Source organism: Micropterus salmoides, unplaced genomic scaffold, assembly GCF_014851395.1.
Source record: "Micropterus salmoides isolate LMB-PRFRI ecotype aquatic unplaced genomic scaffold, ASM1485139v1 Ms_hic_scaffold_19, whole genome shotgun sequence".
NCBI classification, from domain to species: Eukaryota; Metazoa; Chordata; class Actinopteri; order Centrarchiformes; family Centrarchidae; genus Micropterus; species Micropterus salmoides.
Genome location: NW_024041039.1, coordinates 8,868,470 through 8,888,474, shown reverse-complemented (window position 1 = coordinate 8,888,474; position 20,005 = coordinate 8,868,470). Strand labels below are relative to the sequence as shown.

Sequence of the window (20,005 nt, the reverse complement as noted above, 5' to 3'; positions counted from 1 at the left end):
TGATTAAAGGATAAGGCCGACAATATTCGATATTTTTTATTATTGTCCAGAAATCATGAAAAGAACAAAACCAACAATGTGCTGGTCCTTGTCTCAGTGCTTTCCCTCGTTCCTGCTGAAGATGTAAAACTTATAAAATGATTCACAAATATGCATTCAACTTTAAAGAAAGTTAATGAATTACCTAAAACAGCTGGGCACTGTAACAGTTTTGGTTATTGCACATGAGAGATTTTTGTATTTGTGCTTGTGTCTTTGTTCTTTTCACTAGTTTGAAGTGGGCATGGCTCAATTTGAAAAAGATGATGTAACATAATAAGGTATATTTAAATCATTAAATCAATAAACATGGGTTGTTTGCAAATGTTGTCAGTAAAACAGATAAAAAAACACACCTACACAGTTCTGAAGGAGCAGATCAGCTGAGTTTTTGTGTGTTGTCATCATAAGTAGGGCTTTAAAAATTACTCAAATAGGAGTAAATATTCTATTTGTCTAGAACTATTTTTAGCTGCTGATTTGGTGCTCTAGTGAGTATTTACAGTAGCAGGACAGTGTGTCTGTAATAGTTTTTGGACAACAGTGGAGCTCACTGGCACAGAGGAACAAGATGTATCAGGCTTTGGATATGCACACAATTCTTGTGAAAGGGTAAATTCATTGCTGGTTTTGGTATTTTTATGGATTTGTTGACAATAAGAGAAATATAGACCATCATCAACCTAACCATTTAAGCTACCAGCTTAATTCTAAGCAAGTAATTTGTACTTTTTCTTGTTCGCTCCCCTTCAGTACCCTCACTTCTTAAAACGAGAAGGAAACAAGCTGCAGATCATGCTGCAAAGGCGGAAGAGATACAAGAACCGAACTATCTTGGGGTACAAGACTCTTGCAGTTGGATCTATCGATATGGCCGAGGTATAGTATAACCGCGCCACAACAAACCTGCATTCATGTTGTGTTTGGTTTGTTACTGTGTGCAGTATTAAAAGGATAACAAGGTCATAGCTTTCTTCCATTCATTCTCAGGACAGGCAGGAGCAGAGAGGTGCAGGAGCTCTAACAGGCTGTTAGTGTCAGGACCAGTGTGAGAATATAATGAGAAAAGGTGGACATCGGAGCTGCAGGTTAACATTTACTAGAAGCATGTGTCCCCCTCATCTTCTCCTGGGGTTTGGCTGTGCCTCTTGGACTATAACTGCTGGCTCTTTGAATCACACAGAACAAGAAAAGCTGTCTTATAATAATAAATAAGTCATTTTGCCCTCTAATTAGTCTGAAAATACTTTTGTCTTTGAAAGACGTAAGATTTTCATTATAAACCTGCTTTGTTCTCCCTTGTTTAAAACAAGATCTTTAGAGAAAAACTCAAGTTATCTCACAAAATGGACAAATTGTTTCATGTGTTTTAAGACAACCAAGAATACATGAATAAGTAACAATGAACAGATTAGTATTTTTCAGTGCAGATGATGCTCACTAAGCAGTTCCCACATGGCTGACAAAGCTCAGTGGAGCTTATTAAGGTCACATCACAGCAGCTGAGAGAAGACATTTTGGCGCCTGTATTTAGCCAGAAGAAATAAATAGTTCTTGCTTTTTCAACTCAGGGATACAAATGAACTCTGACGAAACATAGCACACAAGATACAGTGCAAGTTGCCACGGGCCGAAATGGTCTCGCTGGACTATGCAGAGAGACTCCTCCATATTTGGGGCGGCACTGATCTGAAGTGACCTGGGTTTGTGATGAGTTTGAATCTCTTGAGTGTCTGGTAATATACATCCATCTCTTACTCAGTAAATACTATTTAGATGCTATTGAGCAAGGCACTCAACCCTAACCCTCAGCTGCTTCAGTTTCACACAGCAGGAAACCGTGGGTGGTTAAACTGCAGCCCCCAGCTGTGAATTATGGGTTTGTAGGCGATGAATGACAAAAATAGGAAATTAAGATTTTTCCTTGTTGGGAGTTCAATCTCTCATACTTTAATTCACAATGCAATGTTTAAGAAATAGTTCAACATGTTGGGAAACAAAAGAGCCTCCTTGCCAAGAGTAGGTTGTGAAGATTAGTAGACTAGCGCTCTCATATCTCACTATCATAATAAAAATAAAACTGGAGTCTGTGGCCGCTAAGCTTAGTTTACCATAAATAGTGGAAACAGGGCAAGCAGCTCACCTGGCAACGTCCAAAGGTAGTAAATTATAGCACTTGTCAAACAACACTTCTAAAGCTGATCGATTCACATGTTATATCTCATTTCTTTAATCCGTAAAAAAAAAAAAGAAAAGATTTAAGTTAAGTATACTGTACTATTTCCTGGCCGGGAGCGGTGACTTCCTGGAGTCTTGTTGCCATTGTGAGGTTGTCAGGCTACCAGCAGATTATGTACAGATTAAACAAATGAGATATAACTCCAGCAAAAGTGGATTTCATTTTTATAAATCCTAAACAACACGGTCGATTGAAATAACACAAAGGATTCAGGTTAGCAAAATCTTTAATCTGAGGCCTTCTTATATCTTATTCATGCAAATTTAGGTTTGCTTGACATCCATGCCCCCTTACAGACCGGAGAGTGTTATCATCTACCACTCAGCAAGAAAAAAAAAATCTGATTACCTAAAATGTCTAAAATATTCACTTGACTTTTACAGTTTTCTACAGGTGAAGGAATTTATATCTCTAAAAAAATGCAACATTAATGTTTCTCTTAATGTTTCTAAAAGGGTGGATATTTCTTGTATTGGACAATACTGGGATAGGAAGAATAAAAAAACTAAGAAATGAGCCCAGATCACTCAATCTCTCTGCTCTCTTTTCTGTCACCCCTCCCAGGTGATGCAGCACCCTACAGAGGGAGGCCAGGTTCTGCCTCTCTGCAGCAACCAGAAAGAGATGCTGGGGAAGGTGGCAGAGATCTGGATCTTTTCCCTGTCCAGTCAGCCAATAGACCACGAGGAGGCAGCCCTGCAGGGAGGACAGAAGATCAAATGTTCTGGTACACTTTGCCTCTCATTACCCCCGTTGTTCTGAGGTTAAAACAGCATGAAGCCATCATAATCACCTAATATGGTCGATGGGCTAAACAAAGCAGGGATCACAGGGTTCATGGTGCTTTTTTTCTCTCTAATCGTGCAGAAAGTGATGATATTCAGGTAGCATTCATCTTGGTGTGTACTCTGCATCAGTATATTAAGAGCCTGGCTGCATGTCAGATTTAAAAGGGTCACTGAAATATGTATGAGGCATCTCCTACACTCCAAAATCTCCATACCTCTGCTTTAGATAACTACTCAGAGGAAGAATATGAGAGCTTCTCCTCAGAGCAGGAGGCCAGCGATGATGCTGTACAGGGACAGGTGAGTTGGCTTGGAAATCAATGCAAACCGTCTTTAGTTGGTTAATAATTAAGCCCTTTGTTGGGGCATGAGGTTGGAATAAAACATCTGTACTTGTTCTGCATTATTTGCGTAGGACAACTTCAAAACATAACGATTTCATTTAACAAGGCTTCGTCTTCATTGCGTCTTGTTTTCAGGATCTCGAGGATGATGAGTACGATGTGAGGAAGCCAAAGAAGCAGAGGAGGTCCATTGTAAGGACCCCCTCCATCACCAGAGTAAGAGACGTGAACCGGAGATTAAAGGGGGCCCAACTTAAGTACTCTACAAAAAAATGCATTGAAGTTTAGTTTAAGCAGCCCTAACAGTGAAACGTACATCTCCTAAAATAAACCCCAGTTATTTCCATTAACAACTAATTTTGTTCATATTGTATGTGATTCATTTTCAGATGGTCAAGTGATATTAAACACATTTCATTGAGCATTAATGAGACAATTTAAATATGTTTTTTCTCATGAGTGATGTGGTTTCATAGAGTACTCTATTCTAGAGTAGTGAGCAGAAGCAGGAGATAAAACCCCCAGAAAGCAGATGAGGCATGATGTTGCTTGATTATTGATTTACATGAGCACACACAGCAAAATCAATACCCAGCTATCACTGTAAATGTATGTACTGCCAGTAAAATGACTAAAATGGAGGAGCTCCTGTCAGCAGTGGCTGTATTGGATTGCTGAGAGCTCTGTAGTAAAATAGAACTAGGTCACAGACTGACTTGTGGTTGTGTTTATTCTCCCATGTTTAGCAGCAGAACTTTAAGCAGCGAGTTGTGGCTCTCCTGAAGCGGTTCAGAGTTTCAGATGAGGTGGGTGTTTCTGTCTTGTGTTGCTCTGCTTCTTTTGTCTACTGTAGAGCTGCTGAGCTACTGAAGATGTAATGTCTATGTGTGTGTGTGTGTGTGTGTGTGTGTGTGTGTGTGTGTGTGTGTGTGTTCCTTTGTATGTATTACTGAAGGTGCTGGACTCTGAGCAGGACCCCGCAGAGCCGCCCCCTGAGGTGGAGGAGGAGGATCTGGACCTGGATAGTGTAGAATTTGAGAACCCAAGTGACAGCGGCCCGGAGCTAGATGACGACGACAGTGTCCTCAGCACACCAAAACCCAAACTCAAGTGAGTGTTCTCAGCAGTAATAAGTGTGTATGCCTTTAATTGTGAAACACTTGACTTACATGGGGGGTTGCAGGCCAGATAATTATGATGATGCTTCAGTCTGAATTCAGTTACAAGACTGGAATTTCTAAAACAAAATAAGTTAAGAAAATATCCATGACCTTTAATGTTCTCTAAACCCTGCAGCAGGCTGGCACATAGGCTGAAGGCTGAAATAAGCAAAGGTTGCTTCGCTATAAATGTTGGCCTTGTTATTGAAGCTGTATTTTGCCAATAGTGTGTTTTATATTTGCTAATATTTTATGGAAATGAAATTTTGAAAATGCATATATTCAGGATTTTCTTTAGGTTTTCATTCTTTGCAGGGTAGAAAACTTTCTGAAACACCTTTTACATAATAGGAACCTTTCATTAATACATATAAACTTAAAGGACTACTGCGGCAGTTTATAATTGCATTTCATTAAATAAAATTAAGTGGTCAAAATCGAAACAGCAGAAGAGGCTGAGATATCCTGACCTTTAATCCCTAGTGTGTGCTAATCTCCATTTTGCTTCCCATAATTCGATTCAGAAGTATTATTCTTTCTTTCTCCCTCATAAAGACTTAAGTCTTTCGAACTGCACACCTCCAGTTTCTAATGCAGGCTTTCTATCAGAAATATAGACTGCATTATACGACTGCATCAATTTACAATGCATGGTGACAAAGAATTCTTTAAAATGTTGGCATCAAACCCACAAAAAATGCAAATCAAAGCATAAAGTCAAAGACTGGTGGTGGTTGAGTTCAGGACACCATCACTGTACATGTAAATTCATTAAATGCTACTATACTGAAAACGCTGTGATGTAGACAGACCTACTGACCCAAAGGAGACTCCTTGTATCAGTCAATAACAATCATAAGTCATATTAAGACAAATTGTCAAGTTTTCAGTCCATGTTGTTTCTTGTGTTTCAGGCCATATTTCGAGGGTCTCTCCCTCTCCAGCTCTCAAACTGAGATCGGCAGCATCCACAGCAGCCGGAGCCACAGGGAGCCTCCCAGCCCGGTGAGACTGACATTACTGTAATATTACAGTGATTAACACAATGTTATCAGTCCTAAATAACTTGAGCAGGGATGCAGCTTTCCTGCTGCATATTTTGAACATGCAACTTCAACTAATATAAAATAAAAGCTGCTTTTTTTTTCTACTTTGTGTTCCTGGTCACATGCCTACCTCAGGCCCCTGCTTCCTGTACATTTACTGGGTTACTAATACCACAGCGAAACAGCTGGAGGCCGACTAGAGTAACCAATGAACTGCACTGATAGCCGATGAGCAAATCCACTGGAGCAGAAACGCGTTAATTGTCCAGCATCTGTCACTAAAGCACAGAAGAGTAAAATTTCACTTCCCCAGCTCAGATTTTCCCATCAGTCTGCAGGTTTAAGCCAGTTATAATGTGATCACTAGTTTGTTTATTAAACTGTAGGGCTTCTGTTGAACCAACAGTCCATCAAGAGATGTTGAATGAAACAATTCTTTCTGTGAAATAAAGGTTCCCGGGACTCAAAATCGGGCAGTGTTTATTGTTCTTCTCACCGTCTCATTCCAGATTGACGCAGATAAAACCAAGTGCGGAGGGGCCAAATTTCCAAATGATAATGTTTCTGATAACGTCTCCTTTGTGAGTATCAACTCCTAAAGCTGCATGAGATCAGTAACTGACAGTCTTATTATTGCAAGTCAATATTTTGAGGAAAAACATGGTAAGATGAGCCTTCTAAGCCTTTAAATATGCAGAAATTGCATGTTTGTTAAGTTAGTCAAAATATGAATGTGTATTCTCTATAGCTGCAGTCCCACAGTCACATACAGGCAGTCATAAACATCCAGACACAATCACAATAAATCATAATCGATAACAACTACTATTCTTAAGGACAGATGAGACATTTAAGGTGTTGTTTTGAAAAGAAAAATGCATAAACATGTCTGTCAGCTCTTAACTCATAAACGCTGTTGCTGTCTCTGTTTTTGTTTTCCTCTGTTTTTGTCTGTTTTTGTTTTCCCTCAGGAGCAGCCCGAGGCGGTGACGCCGACCACAGAGCTGGAGATGGACAACATGGACACATTTTTAGAGAGACTACCACCAAGTGGAAAAATGACCAAGACAGAGTCCCTAATCATTTCATCGAACAGGTAGAAAGACATAAACAAGAGTAATCCACTTCTTTAAATCATTGATGTGTCTGCAGGATGGTTTGACAAAAATCTTTATGATGGAAATTCACAGAAAACACCATGAGAGATCTATCAAAATGATACATTCTGAATACGGTGTTTTAAATAGGAAAAATAGTGGATCTGTTTTTGATCAGGGTTTTTCAGGGTTTATGCTTCCTTTTGTTGACCATTAAATCAGTGCCTCTGCTTCGAGCACTCCAGTCCTCCATCTCACTTCCTCTGCCGTTTTCATTTCATTTCAGGCAGGAACCGAAGTTGGCAGGGAGACGAGGTAGGAGCACTTCGCTGAAGGAGCGCCAGCCCAGCAGGCCGCAGAATGAGAGGGCCAACAGCCTGGACAATGAGCGGTCCCTGGACACACGCTGCCACCTACAGGTAGGAGGAGAGAACTTCAGAATCCATAAATATTGTATTGAAAGTTGTTTTGTTGTGCAACAGATCTTTACTACAGTGGTAAATGGAATAGATTTTATCAACATAAAATACAAGTCTTTATCACAGGTGTAGCCTCTCACCAACCACAATGTCTTAAAGGAGCTGTATGTGACATTCACTGCCACTAAATGTCTAGGCCAAAACAAATGGGTGCTACAGCCCATATTTTACCTCGCAGATCATAGTTCAACACACTTCATTCAAACTGGACAGAAACTAAATAAAAGTTACCAAAACCGTCTTAGTTTTTCCACTGTTTCAAAAATCACCAACTCTGGTTTCATTGAAATAAATCCTTAATTCACGGCGTCAGAGGAGAAAAGATGCCGTCGTTGTATCGCTCTCCTCAAAGCCAACAGTTTCACAGAGAGGAATGCACATGCACGGTCGGAGAGGGGATGTGACGTCATTTTCTGCTCGAGATGCCATTACTCCACTTTATCTTTACATAGCAAAGTTGTTAGCTGCTATATTAATGGTCAAAATCTCATTTACAGAACCTTTAAAGATTGGTCACTTTAAAGTTTTGAATCTGGAAGAGTCACTGGAGGACAATTTATTAAACCTATTTTATGGTCCCTAAATCAAAAAGATGGATCCTTATTTTAACCCAAATGTCTCATTTTCTGTTTAGATCCCGAGAAAGACAGTGTATGACCAACTAAACCACATCCTGGTGTCTGATAACCACCTCCCTGACAGCATCATTCTCATCAATACGTCAGACTGGCAGGGCCAGGTAATGAATACCAGGACAAAAAGCTTAAAATGGCTGCTACTCTGCTTTTAGATTTTTCTTAATACTTGCCTTTCAAAATGTTTAGGAAAGTTGTGAATGGATGTTAAAAAGTTTACTCCAACTCAAAATGACATCAACAGTTACACAGACTCTTGAAAATAATTGTTTTAAAAGCATGAATTAGATGGTAATAAATTATATAACAAAAGCATCTGGTAATGAAGTTGTACACTTTTCAATTGTATTTGTTTCTTCTTCTCCTCCCTTCTCAGTATCTTTCAGATATGCTGCAAAACCACCATTTACCAGTGGTCTGCACCTGCACCACGGCCGATATCCAAGCTGCATTCAACACCATCGTCTCCCGCATACAAAGATTGTAAGCACATGCTAACCTTGGTTGTCTGTCTTTTGCCATTATATATTCACTGTGTCACACTTGAACAATTGACTGTTAAAATAAATGGTGATTAATATTATATTTCCCTTTACCAAATTTTATGGTATCAATTTTGTAACTGCAAGCCGTCTATTTATTTTCTTTCTTAGTTGCAACTGTAATTCCCAGACGCCCATCCCTATAAAGATCGCAGTGGCTGGAGCACAGCACTACCTCAGTGCTGTTCTGAGGCTTTTTGTAGACCACCTTTCCCATAAGACACCTGACTGGCTCGGCTACATGAGGTTTCTTATCATCCCTCTAGGTTAGTAACCCTTTCTCATGTTTGTTGTTATTTTTGTAACAAGTGTTCTACTTGTTCAAACATGAAAATATGATTGTCAGATTAAAATCTCACAAAATGAACATGCTGTAATTACTCAAAATAGATAATAGACTTCTGGTAGCCTGTCTATTGTTATTCTTTCACCCCTTTCACCACTTGCCATTACCAGAAACTCTTAAAACTGTAGATCATTTTGCATTGGAGGAATAGCAACTTCCTCCTACTTTGTGCTGTAAAGCAATCCAACAAATTGTCCTGCTGGCAACAAACCAGAGGAGGCTTCTAGTCCTCTCAGTATTGGTCTTATTTGTTTACAGTAGTTTTAATAATTTAGCACTGCACCTTTACAGCTGTTTGTTGTTGTTTCTTTTTTTGATCGGTTTAGGTGCACATCCGGTCTCCAAATATCTCGGCACTATTGACTATCGATACAACAGTTTGTTCCAAGATGCTGCTTGGAGGGAACTGTTTCACAAGCCAGAGGCTCCTGTTATTGGTGGGCTCTTATGTCTTACTGGCTTTTTTTCTGACTACAGTCAGTAGTAGATAATTAATTGATCACTGTGTCCTGTGCAGCCCAGGAGAACCCAGATGTGGTTTCAAGGGTAACTCAGTACATGGTGGGAGCTAACGGAGCTCACCAGCTCCCCATTGCCGAGGCCATGCTCACCTACAAACAGAAGAGGTAGGATTTCAGCCTCATTTAATAAACAGACCAGAGGAAATTTCACACTGAGCTGTACAGAAGTAAATGTATTTTTAAAGAGCTATTTGGATTTAGTATTAAGTCTGAGGGTTTCGTCTAACAAATGCTTCTAATGCAGAGCTTTCAGCAGTTTTTCAAAAGGGGATTGAACTGTTCTGTAAAAGACTGACTCTATAGACATTTACAAATTCAGGCAAAATTATAAGGACACAGTACAGTATAAAAATCATTGCATATTGCTTGCAACCAGCATACATTTATCAGCTGGATTTTTATACTAACAAAAAGTAAAATAAATTGTATTTTATGATTACACAGAATAGATATTTTGCCCTGCGAACAGCCACACAGCAAGCTAAACACACTTCCAAAAAAATGAGTTTTTATTGGAAGCTATTGTGAAACGATTGTGAAAAGAGTTTATGAGAGGAAGGGTATTAAAAAAATAAAGGAACAGGGAAACTGGGCTCGCAAAAACATAGACTAGCTGTTAAATTAGTTCATCATGCCAGGAAGAAACAAAATATCACCAGTGAACATTAATGTTTAAGCAAAAGTTTGAGAAATAGTCCGGCACATAACCCTGCGTTAAAAGGCGAATTGTTGCTTTTACACTTTGTATGGATTAAACAAATGAAATCTAACATGTTAATCAGTGAGCATTAGAGGTGCTGTTTCCCCCTATTTATGCTAAGCTAAGCTTGTTGTATCCTGTTGTGCCTGTTGATTCGAAAGTTGTATTAGCAACACATTAGCTTGAGACAGCTAGCTTACTTTACTAGCTTTGTTAGCACTAAACTGATTGCAGAAAAATGTATATTCTACTAAATCACATAAATCATAAACAATTGAAAAACATAAACTATGTTAAAGTTAATATTTGAAAATGGCGGATGGAACTGCTATGGAACTGCTGGTGGCAGAATAGTTGGCTTGGAAGTCATGAATCTATTTTGGATTAGTATGCAAATTACATTACAGTTCTGTTAAAGTCTGTCTTTAACCCCCTTTTGAAAAATAAATTGAGGTCAAAGTTTCATTAATGTTGGGAGTGGCGGTGTCTGACATGCAGGAGTCTGTCTTCTAAACATCACTGTCTTTCCATCACTGTGTGTGAATAACATGTTGTTTTTTAAAAATCTTTTTGTTGTATTTTTTCTTTGCTTTCTTTGAAGGAAAAAGAGCTTTCATTTTGATTTTGCAGTAAGGTATTGTGGTCACTTGAGTTTGTATCTCACGTAGCTTGGTGATTTGTGCGCTTTCTGTGTGTTAAGCCATTTCCCCATGACCCTTCTCAGCCTTCTTTAATGGAGCTTGCCACTTTAACAGCTGCTAAGAAAGTTTTTTTCCTATTAACTGCTTGAGTCATAAACTAACCAGATAAGATTTAACATATAGACTTGCTCAGAGTTAGAGAAAAGAACAGAAGCACATAGTATGTGATTTCTTGTATTAATTAAAGCTGCACCACGCCAAGTTTATATTTAGAAATAATTCTTTGCTGCTTGCTTTAAATGTCTAGATAAGGATGGTAGCTTTTTGAAAAATATTTATATTTATATATATTTTTAGTGGCCTTTAACAAACACCCTTTCCCATGAAATGTAGGCATTCGGACTAAACATCACGACTCAACAGTAGTGGCGAGTCCATAAGTAACTCGAGAGGTTGCTGTTATCTCAGATATGTCTGTGATAACTGCTGGACAGAGAGGTGGGAATACTGTCGAAAGTTTTAGACGACTACAAAGTTACTAAATGACTTAAAGAGAGAGAGTTGGTGAGTTTTATGGATGGATATGGATGGTATGGATGAAACCAAGTTACGAAGACACATTATTATTTCGAGCTTTAGTTTTTCTACGCTAACAAAGTAAATGTTTAACTTTAAAATCACAAAGGTTTCAGTTCTTTCATTTCTCATAGAAACTGCTGTAGTGGATGGTGAATTGTCACATCACTGCTACAGTAACTACTCGAACCAAGGCTAAAAAGAAACATTAAAGTTCCCTTTAATTAAAAGGATGACTGGGAGAATTTTTGGAGAATTCTGCTTCTCTAAAAGACCTCAAGAAGTCAAACTTTTTAGATGTTTTGTAAATGTTTATGTGTTGGCTAATGTTTTTTTTTCTTTTAATGAAGCAACACTTTTCTTAAATGTAGAGAACAATATCATTGTGTACAAATGTGTGTGTGTGTATATATATATATATATAAAATGTGTGCTAAACTAAGCAAACCACGTCCTGGCTGTAGCTTTATATTTACCAGACAGATATACAGAGTCGAATTGATCTTCTCATCTAACTATTGTGAAGAAAGTGCTTCATGCAAAGGTTTGGTGCACACTTTCTAAATGTGTGTTGCAGCTTAAAAAAAGAGTTTCTGGTCAATCCAACATCTGTGTGCTCTTGTTATGAAGATTATTATTCCTGTCAGAAAGATAATTCTGACTTCAGTTTCTAACAATCCTCATTGATATCAGAGGACAGACTGAAGGGTAAAATGTGCTGGTAAAGTGACAAGAGACCAAATACAGTCAGCTCTTTCTTCCCTCCTCTAGAGATTTTTCTCTTCTCCCTGCTGTTTCCTCTCCATGATCAACATGTGCTTCTTGCCACCCATGTCTGTCTGTTATTTGTCCAGTTAGAAGTAGAAAACCTGCATGCTGTTAATAAAATGACAAAGTGTGATTATCACCTTTTTTTGAAATTTAATCACAAATCTGAACCACCAGGATCAACATTTAAGTTACATGTTTGTTCAAATTTCACCATCAAATGTGTCATGTTCGACTGAGGTGTCATCAGTGCTAATAAGGCTTTTTAAAAATAATATATACAATTCACTTTTATGATTTATTTCTTCTAGACTTCTTAAAACTAAAAGCTTTAAGCGTAACTATGCCTAGAAGCATATTTTATGGCTAATGTGGCAGAGCTGAGTATTTTTTTGGTAGATGTCACTAACATTTGTTTTTCACATAAAAGGTGAAGTTAAAAAAGCATCTACACTCTGAAATAAGACATTTAAAATTTCTTGGAGTTTAAATTGAGATTTCTTATTTATCCTATAATTATTACCAAATTACATAGTTCTTTCAAGATAAAAAAAACATGGCCTGAAGTTGGAGATGTATAAATGAAAATAGTTTGAATATGGCTAGTACGTCCAACAATGATAATATTAATTAATTACTTTATTTATATTGCATCAGAAACAAAGTTACAAAGTGCCTTAAAATGAGATGATACATCTCAACGGGTTATCCTGAAATAAATTCAATTCATGCTTAATAGTAAAACAAGGGATAAAACATAAATAAAAGTGTAAAAGATAATGAGCAAGTTAAATAGTTCAACAAATTTTTATCAGTGAAAATAAAAATCTGTTTTAAGAAGAGATTAAAAATACTGACAGATACTGACTTTGAAATCCTTTTACAGATGAGGGTCATAATTATAATAAGGCCCCTTTTATCCATACAGGAGACAAAAATGCACAAGATAAAGATAACTTGATCATAAATTCTGACAAACATTACAAAGATAGTAATACCATTTATGCCCACTTAGAAACTATTTTTTAACAGAGATGCATAACTAAATTTGACATGTATCTGAAAAAATGCATGTGTAGTGTCCATAGCTCTATGTCCATGGATTGACATGCATGTGCATCTTTTAACTGATACATCACACATTTAAGCCAATATATGGATCAAACATATCAGACAGAAGCCATGTGTTCTGTCAGAATCCATACCTGCACGTGGAGATGGAACGTAAATCACTCACATACCAGGCAGACATCTGGCTTTCTCTCTCTGGCTGCTCTGAAACTGATTACAGCAGAGATGTGTTGTGTTGGTTTGCCAACTGTGCCCTACTGTAGACTGTCTTCTCTCTTTCTCTCCCCACCTCTGTAGTCTCTCTGTTTCTTCCCTGGGGGGGCGATGGCAGGTTTCTTCAAGGCAAGAGCAACAACCTTTCACATCATCAAACTTTACATTTAGATAACATAGAACTAGAACCATGCAGGCTATTTTTCTGGTTGTTGCCAGGAAAATAGTTCGTGGAAGGCTTGTAAGTGTAGTCATGCTACTACTGCTCACAGGTAGCGCATGGAACCGGAGAAGTTTTGGATGTAGGTTGGTGCTCTTCCTTCTCATCCACTTCTTTATGACTCAATGCTGTAGTTGTTCCTCTGACTGACTTGCTGCTTCCTGAATGCCCTTCTGACTGGTTTGGTAGATCCAATCTGTCTCTGCAATAACTGGATGGCTTTGTTGGAGGCCTTAAATCGGCCGTTAGCTTGCATGTTTTGCTCTGTATGGCTCCAGCTGCAATAAAGAGCCTGCAGTCGGGAACTGAATCTGTTATAGTGGAGGTTCAAAGCCCAGCAGCAAGTGCAGCATGCTCTTTTGATTCAGCTGTGATAACTTTGCATACTCTCCATATGTGAACGTTGGAAATCAAAAGTCAACATTTATAAGTTGCTAATTTCTAGATCTAGATCAGTTAGATCTTACTAACTGAAGATGCCATTAAGTTTATAATTTCCCAGCCAAGTTTTGAAAATCCTTGTAGATATTAGTCCTTTTAGATTCAATTAAATTTTTCATCTGTACATAATTTATTTCCTTTTTTTCATAACATTCTTTTCTTGCTTCCCTTTTACCTGGACTCTCTCTTGGGCTCTGCTGCCCCTACACAGCCCTGATGAGGACTCATGTCAGAAATTCATCCCTTTCATTGGTGTAAGTGCCCTCTTGAACCTACATATTCACTGTGTGTTGATTTTGTCTTCATCCAGCTGATGTTTGACAGCTGTTTATAATTTGTTTAATGTGTTTTTTTTTTGGTTAGTAAGTAATAATCCTTTCCTCCTCTGTTTTGAATTCTGCAGATGGTGAAAGTTGGCCTTGTGGAGCAAACATCTGCAGCGTCAGGCAAGCAATAAGTTTGAATATGACATTTAAAAAAGATAATGCACAATTTGCATACTAACCTGCACCAAAGCATCAAGTTGCACCTGACACCTTTGCACAAAAGTAGCTCATTGCTACACCACAGTTTATTTTTTTAAATTTGTTAAATGGACTGTTTCCTTCCTCAGGAGACTCTGATGATGCAGCACCTCTGGGCTCCTCGCTGCTCTCGTCTACCCCTCCTCAAGTATCACCTGCACTCAAAGAGGCGTCGCCCACCCCGCCCTCCTCTCCCTCTGTCACCACCAGCTTCTGTGCTTACAGGTAAAATGGAGCAAAAAAAATTAACATTTCTGTAAGTTTGAAAATAAAGGTTTTGGGAAATACATTTATTGACTCTCATGCAGAGTGTTACAGATGTTAAGGACGATACAACTCCCATACCTGTTGTGTATATATGAAGCTACAACCAGCAGCTGGTTAGCTTAGCATGAAGACTGGAAACAGCTAGCCTGGCTCTGTCCAAAGGTAAATAAAAAACTGCAGCTGGTGACCTCACAGTGAGGACACTTTGGACAGAGCTAGGCTAGCTGTATCCAGTCTTTATGCTAAGCTAACCCAACCAGCTATCTGCTTTTCATATTTTAAGAGTTAGCTACTTGAACTCTGTGTGAGCTATTCTCTTTAGTTCCATGATATCCACCTTACTGACTGTGTTCTGTAGTTCTGTAGGTCAGGCGGAACTTATGGGGCTTCAGGTGGACTACTGGGTGGCCCCAACAGAAAGGAAGAAAGACATGGAGAAGCGGGACTCCTCCTCCAAAAACACCCTGAAGTGCAATTTCCGCTCGCTGCAGGTCAGCCGGCTACCACTGGGGGGTGCAGAGCCGAGCCCTCAGCCCACCATGTCCATGACTGTGGTAACCAAGGAGAAGAATAAGAAGGGTAAGCTGCACACCTGTGGTGTCCAGGTGGACTGATACAGGCATGTTTCTTTGGATTTGTGCACTGAACGGTGGTTGAATACATCTACTCAAGAATTGTACGAATTTGAATGAGTAATAATAATCTAATGACACATACAGTTGTATATAATAGTGTAAGCCAAAGGGGGCATTTTTCTGCATTGAGACTACTTTTACTTTTAATCATTTAACTACATTTTCCTAATTATACTTACATACTTTTATCTAAGTAACACTTTCAATGCAACTTGCACCAGAGTATTTTTTACAGGGTTGTATTATTACTTTTACTTAAGTAAAGGATCTGAATACTTCCTCCACCACTGGTACTATATGTGATTGATTGTGAAGATTTTACCTTTTACATTTTAAACCCATTTAAAAGTCTCCATACTCTGGATGTAGTCATTAAGCCACAACTTTCAGAGATAAGGGAGAAAAGTGTGGAAGAATCATATTATGAAGATATTCACAGGATTGGATGTGATCTCATTAAATCCTCTTTTACTGTCCAACCTCAAATGTTGCACCGAAAGGCCAAATGTCATTTAATCCTCAGAGGCCAGAAAGATTCTGAATCCCTCATTTACTCACAGTGTGCATCTCTGTTGTTCCTTCTGCCAGTCATGTTCCTGCCAAAAAAGAGCAAAGACAAGGAGGTGGAGTCGAAGAGTCAAGTGATCGAGGGCATCAGCCGGCTTATCTGCACTGCCAAGCACCAGCAAACCATGCTGAGAGGTACTTTTCTGCACAGACCTCTTGGCCTGACATGTCCTTCCCCCTCAACCGCAGATGATCTTCAAGGGTTTTCTGTTCAGTTTTGTCAGTAGCTTTTGTGATTTTAATTTATTACTACCTGATAATTAAGATGTCAGTTCATTCTCACACAGTAAAACTGAGGTAACTTCCCGCCTGTTCAGATTCTGACCATTTGTGAAAGGACGACATATTTTGATGCTGCTACAGTAATTGGCCCAGTGGAGAGTGTTGTAATTCATAGTTAAAATACAAATATTTTAACTCAATTGTGACATCTCAGAAACATCTCTGATTTAATTTTGATGAATCTAAGAAATATATTGTGTTTTTAAATCATGTGGTGCAACTCTAAATACCCTGATAGACACATTATAATTAAAGGCATATTTTCAGTATTTTGTGTTAGTATTAATGAACATCATATATCTTATTTCTATATCAATATTTCTTACCTGAGTATATGATCAGATTATCTCTCTCACTCAGAAATCAGATGAATTTAGTAAGCATATTGTTATCTATGAATATTGTTTGTTTTGTTTTATGGTATTGTCACTTTTTCAGTGTGAACTAGATACATGATCAAACTTGAACTTGAATTAGCATGCGTTATGGAATTGGGATCCACTGCCAGTTTGATACTATGTACTAATAGCATAAAGTATACTGGAGCACTGTTTGAGGTGTGATGCAGTATTTTGGGAGATAATATTCAAGATGTATGGCTACTGAAATGATGAAAGATGTGTGTCAGTTCACTTTTAGCCAAGCTCATAAAGTCAAGCTGCAACTTGAGAACAATATCAACCTGTATGCCATGAAATGGATGAAAATTTAGCATTAGAAATAGAACAGAGAGCCAGGTAGAAACATGATATATACATATGTAGATATATGTATACACAGATAACAAATAGATAAAAGTTAGACTTAACAATATCGTTTGCCAGTATGAATGATCTACATACTCAAACTGGAGGACTAGAACTGAAACTACTAATTACAGTTTTGGACTGTTTAAACACATTAATTATGCGGCACATTTAGAATTTCTATATAATATGCAGTTGGGAAACAGGGTTGTTCAGACTAACAGTATCATTAACTCCAGTAATGAAAGTGTAACTATATACCATAGTAATGTTTGTTTTCCTCCTCTGCAGTACTGATTGATGGCGTTGAGTGGAACGATGTCAAGTTTTTCCAGCTGGCGGCGCAGTGGTCTTCGCACGTCAAACACTTCCCCATCGGGATCTTTGGACACTCAAAAGGCCCTTACTAGCAGCACCTAAGAGACACTGAGGACAGCTCCCCCCTTCCTCACCTTTCCCTCATGCCAACAGCTTTTAACCCCTACTCCCTTCTTTCCCCTGGCACACTTCTTCTATTCTGCTGTCTTAATTTAAGCTCCTGCTTTCACCTGTTGCATTTGTCTGATTATTTAATCTTCTGTGTGTTTTTTTAATTTTCTATTTATGTAAAAATGTCTCGAGGCAAGGCTGCCAAGGGAAATTTACTTAGCTTTTTAAAAAATACTGCTGATGTTTTATAGACTTTTGAGAAACACTAATTAAATAATAGTTTGACATTACTTCTAACCTTTAACATACTGTACCCAGGTTTCACCCTCTGCTGTCGTTTTAAGCACTTGGCCATTACATTTAATCAAGAATTTATATAAATAAATAAAAACAAGAGCAGCTGCCTTGTAATGAAGTGCAAGAGGTGATGGTCATCTTATTTTCTAATAATGCCGAAGAAATCTTTCTCAACTTCAGAGACTGTTGTTGATTCATCGTCTGAACCCTGAAGAAGAAAAAAGTAAACAGCCCCTGACCTTTGGCTCTCGGCACTCAATGAAGGAGTCTTATGTGCAATAGACTGAATACTGTGTGAATGCGATTTTGAATAGTAACCAGGCACTGTTAGAAGATTACACTCTGCTCTTAGTTGTGATTTTCACTCTATGTAACTACTTCTCTTCTTTACTGTCTTCTCCTGGTAAATTGGCTTGAGGTTTGAAGAGTCCAAAGTGACACTTGTAATTGGAAAATAAAGTCAAAACATCTGCTTTTTAGAAAATGATGAATAGCACAAAATGAACTACTTGGAACTAGATGGAAGTACAGACTTAAAGGAATACATTAACATTTTGGGAATTATGTTTATTTGCTTTCTTGTCGAGAGTTAGAAGAGATTGAGAGGCCACCCTAATGTCTGTACAGTAATGTAGGAAATTATGGGAAATAGTTTGGCACATACCCCCAATAAAAAACATGTTTTACACTCCAGTTTGTGTGCGGATTACAAAATTTTACAGAAATAATATTTTTGTGGCTATTACCTTCAGACAGAGCTATGCTAGCTGTTCTCCCCTGATTCCAGTCTTTATACCAAGCTACCTTAGCTGACTGCTGGCAAACAGCTAGCCTGGCTCTGATCAAAAGTAACAAAATCTACATACCAGCATCTCTAAAGCTCACTAATTAACATGTTACATCTCCTGAATCTGTACAAAAACTGAGGTAGGCTAGCTGTTTCTCTGTTTTCAGTATTTGTGCCAGGCTAAGCTAATCAGCTGCTGGCAGCTAACTCTTGACTAAAGATTTAATAATTTCCCAAAATGTGTGGTTGCTCAGTATTAGTTTGTTGAAGTTTTTTATGACAAAGTTTAATTTAGAGGGACTCTTAAGCCCCACACTCCTCTGTCACACTCCATATATTTTGCTAAAAGCAAATGTTACTTTTGCCAAAGGAATACTCATCAACTGCAGCTCACTCGTTACCTGTGTGGTATTATAGAAGACTTCATAGCGTAGAGGTGAATGTATTGAAGGTATCTTAAATGTAAAGCACTTTTAAATGTTTGTCCATTATAGATTAATGTGTTAAACCTACCCTGGAACCTGCAGGTATGACTGACTGTGGTTCACACAGGCACATAGACAGACACTGAATCTGCCATTATACTGTATTTGAGCTAAACAGCAGCACAAGCAGTGGTGACCTGGCATAGTTTATATGCAATGCAAACCAAGCAATCTGTATCTTCTCAGTGCTGTGTAGTAATATCACTTTATGCTCAGTGTGAGGCCTCATTGGACTATTTAGATTTTAGTTTAATATTCTGTAAGGTTATCGTAGAATGTATATGTGACTTTAAAAATTCAAACAATGTTCTGTCAGTAGCTTTTGCTCAAACTTTTGTTAACTGTTAAGCATAAAACTAAAAAGTGTTTTGCTTAAAATGTTTCTTTCAGTAGCTGTTTCATCATAATCTTCGCCAATTTCTTGACAAGTGCCTAAATTGCTTAATTTTGACAAATCAACATAAATTATATGTTCCTGGCTAACATGGTGCTGATTCCGATCAAACAACAACAAAATATCTCGATATAGTGCATTGATTTTGCAAACAAAACCCCACATGCAGTCAAGCTTGTCCATTGGAGAGAGAGAGAATCACTCTGTGGACAGTTGGCTCTTAAACACGGGTTTGAATTAATTAAAAGAACACTACAGCCCATTCATGTTGAGCATACATTTGTTACATAGAAGATGTTATAGATATTTGGGTTTTTCATGTTCTCTCAGAGAAAGGCTTGTTGAAACTGAAAGTTCCCTAAAGACTACCACTGTAATCCCAAAACTTGGAGTAATAAAACTACTATACACACTAAAACGTACTTGTCTTTCCATATGTGAGTTGAATGAAAGTCGTAGTAGTAGTAAATGTACAGGTGAATCAGCTACATAAAGTAAAGTAGCTCAAGTAGCTTAACTAAAAGTAGCAATACTACAGTATACAGATACTCTGTTACAAGTTCCATTCAAAATGTTACTTAAGTACCTAAAGTAAAAGTATTCATTATGCAGAATGGCCCATTTCAGAATAATGTAGTGTAATTATTGATGGATAAATGTATCACTTTAAGTTTGCAGGCCATAAATGTGGGGCTAACTTTTAACTACTTTATATGCTGGTGTGTA

General features: G+C 38.1%; 1 protein-coding gene across 2 annotated transcripts in view; it reads left to right on the top strand.

The window, feature by feature from the left end:
* The window catches only part of pacs2 (phosphofurin acidic cluster sorting protein 2), a 63,133-nt gene extending 43,436 nt beyond the window's left edge, over window positions 1-19,697 (top strand). The window contains exons 4-25 of one of the 2 annotated variants that reach the window (XM_038728718.1): window positions 793-918; window positions 2,843-3,005; window positions 3,293-3,366; window positions 3,546-3,626; window positions 4,157-4,216; window positions 4,366-4,520; window positions 5,485-5,575; window positions 6,126-6,197; window positions 6,588-6,712; window positions 7,000-7,132; window positions 7,827-7,931; window positions 8,204-8,310; window positions 8,481-8,635; window positions 9,042-9,152; window positions 9,233-9,341; window positions 10,538-10,570; window positions 14,078-14,120; window positions 14,270-14,312; window positions 14,480-14,615; window positions 15,016-15,236; window positions 15,881-15,994; window positions 17,179-19,697. In XM_038728718.1, the coding sequence (XP_038584646.1) occupies window positions 793-918; window positions 2,843-3,005; window positions 3,293-3,366; window positions 3,546-3,626; window positions 4,157-4,216; window positions 4,366-4,520; window positions 5,485-5,575; window positions 6,126-6,197; window positions 6,588-6,712; window positions 7,000-7,132; window positions 7,827-7,931; window positions 8,204-8,310; window positions 8,481-8,635; window positions 9,042-9,152; window positions 9,233-9,341; window positions 10,538-10,570; window positions 14,078-14,120; window positions 14,270-14,312; window positions 14,480-14,615; window positions 15,016-15,236; window positions 15,881-15,994; window positions 17,179-17,297 (2,376 nt within the window). In that variant the 3' untranslated portion in view covers window positions 17,298-19,697. The remainder of the gene's footprint in view (window positions 1-792; window positions 919-2,842; window positions 3,006-3,292; window positions 3,367-3,545; window positions 3,627-4,156; window positions 4,217-4,365; window positions 4,521-5,484; window positions 5,576-6,125; window positions 6,198-6,587; window positions 6,713-6,999; window positions 7,133-7,826; window positions 7,932-8,203; window positions 8,311-8,480; window positions 8,636-9,041; window positions 9,153-9,232; window positions 9,342-10,537; window positions 10,571-14,077; window positions 14,121-14,269; window positions 14,313-14,479; window positions 14,616-15,015; window positions 15,237-15,880; window positions 15,995-17,178) is intronic. The other variant, XM_038728719.1, reaches the window with a different exon arrangement.
* Window positions 19,698-20,005: the final 308 nt, after the last annotated feature.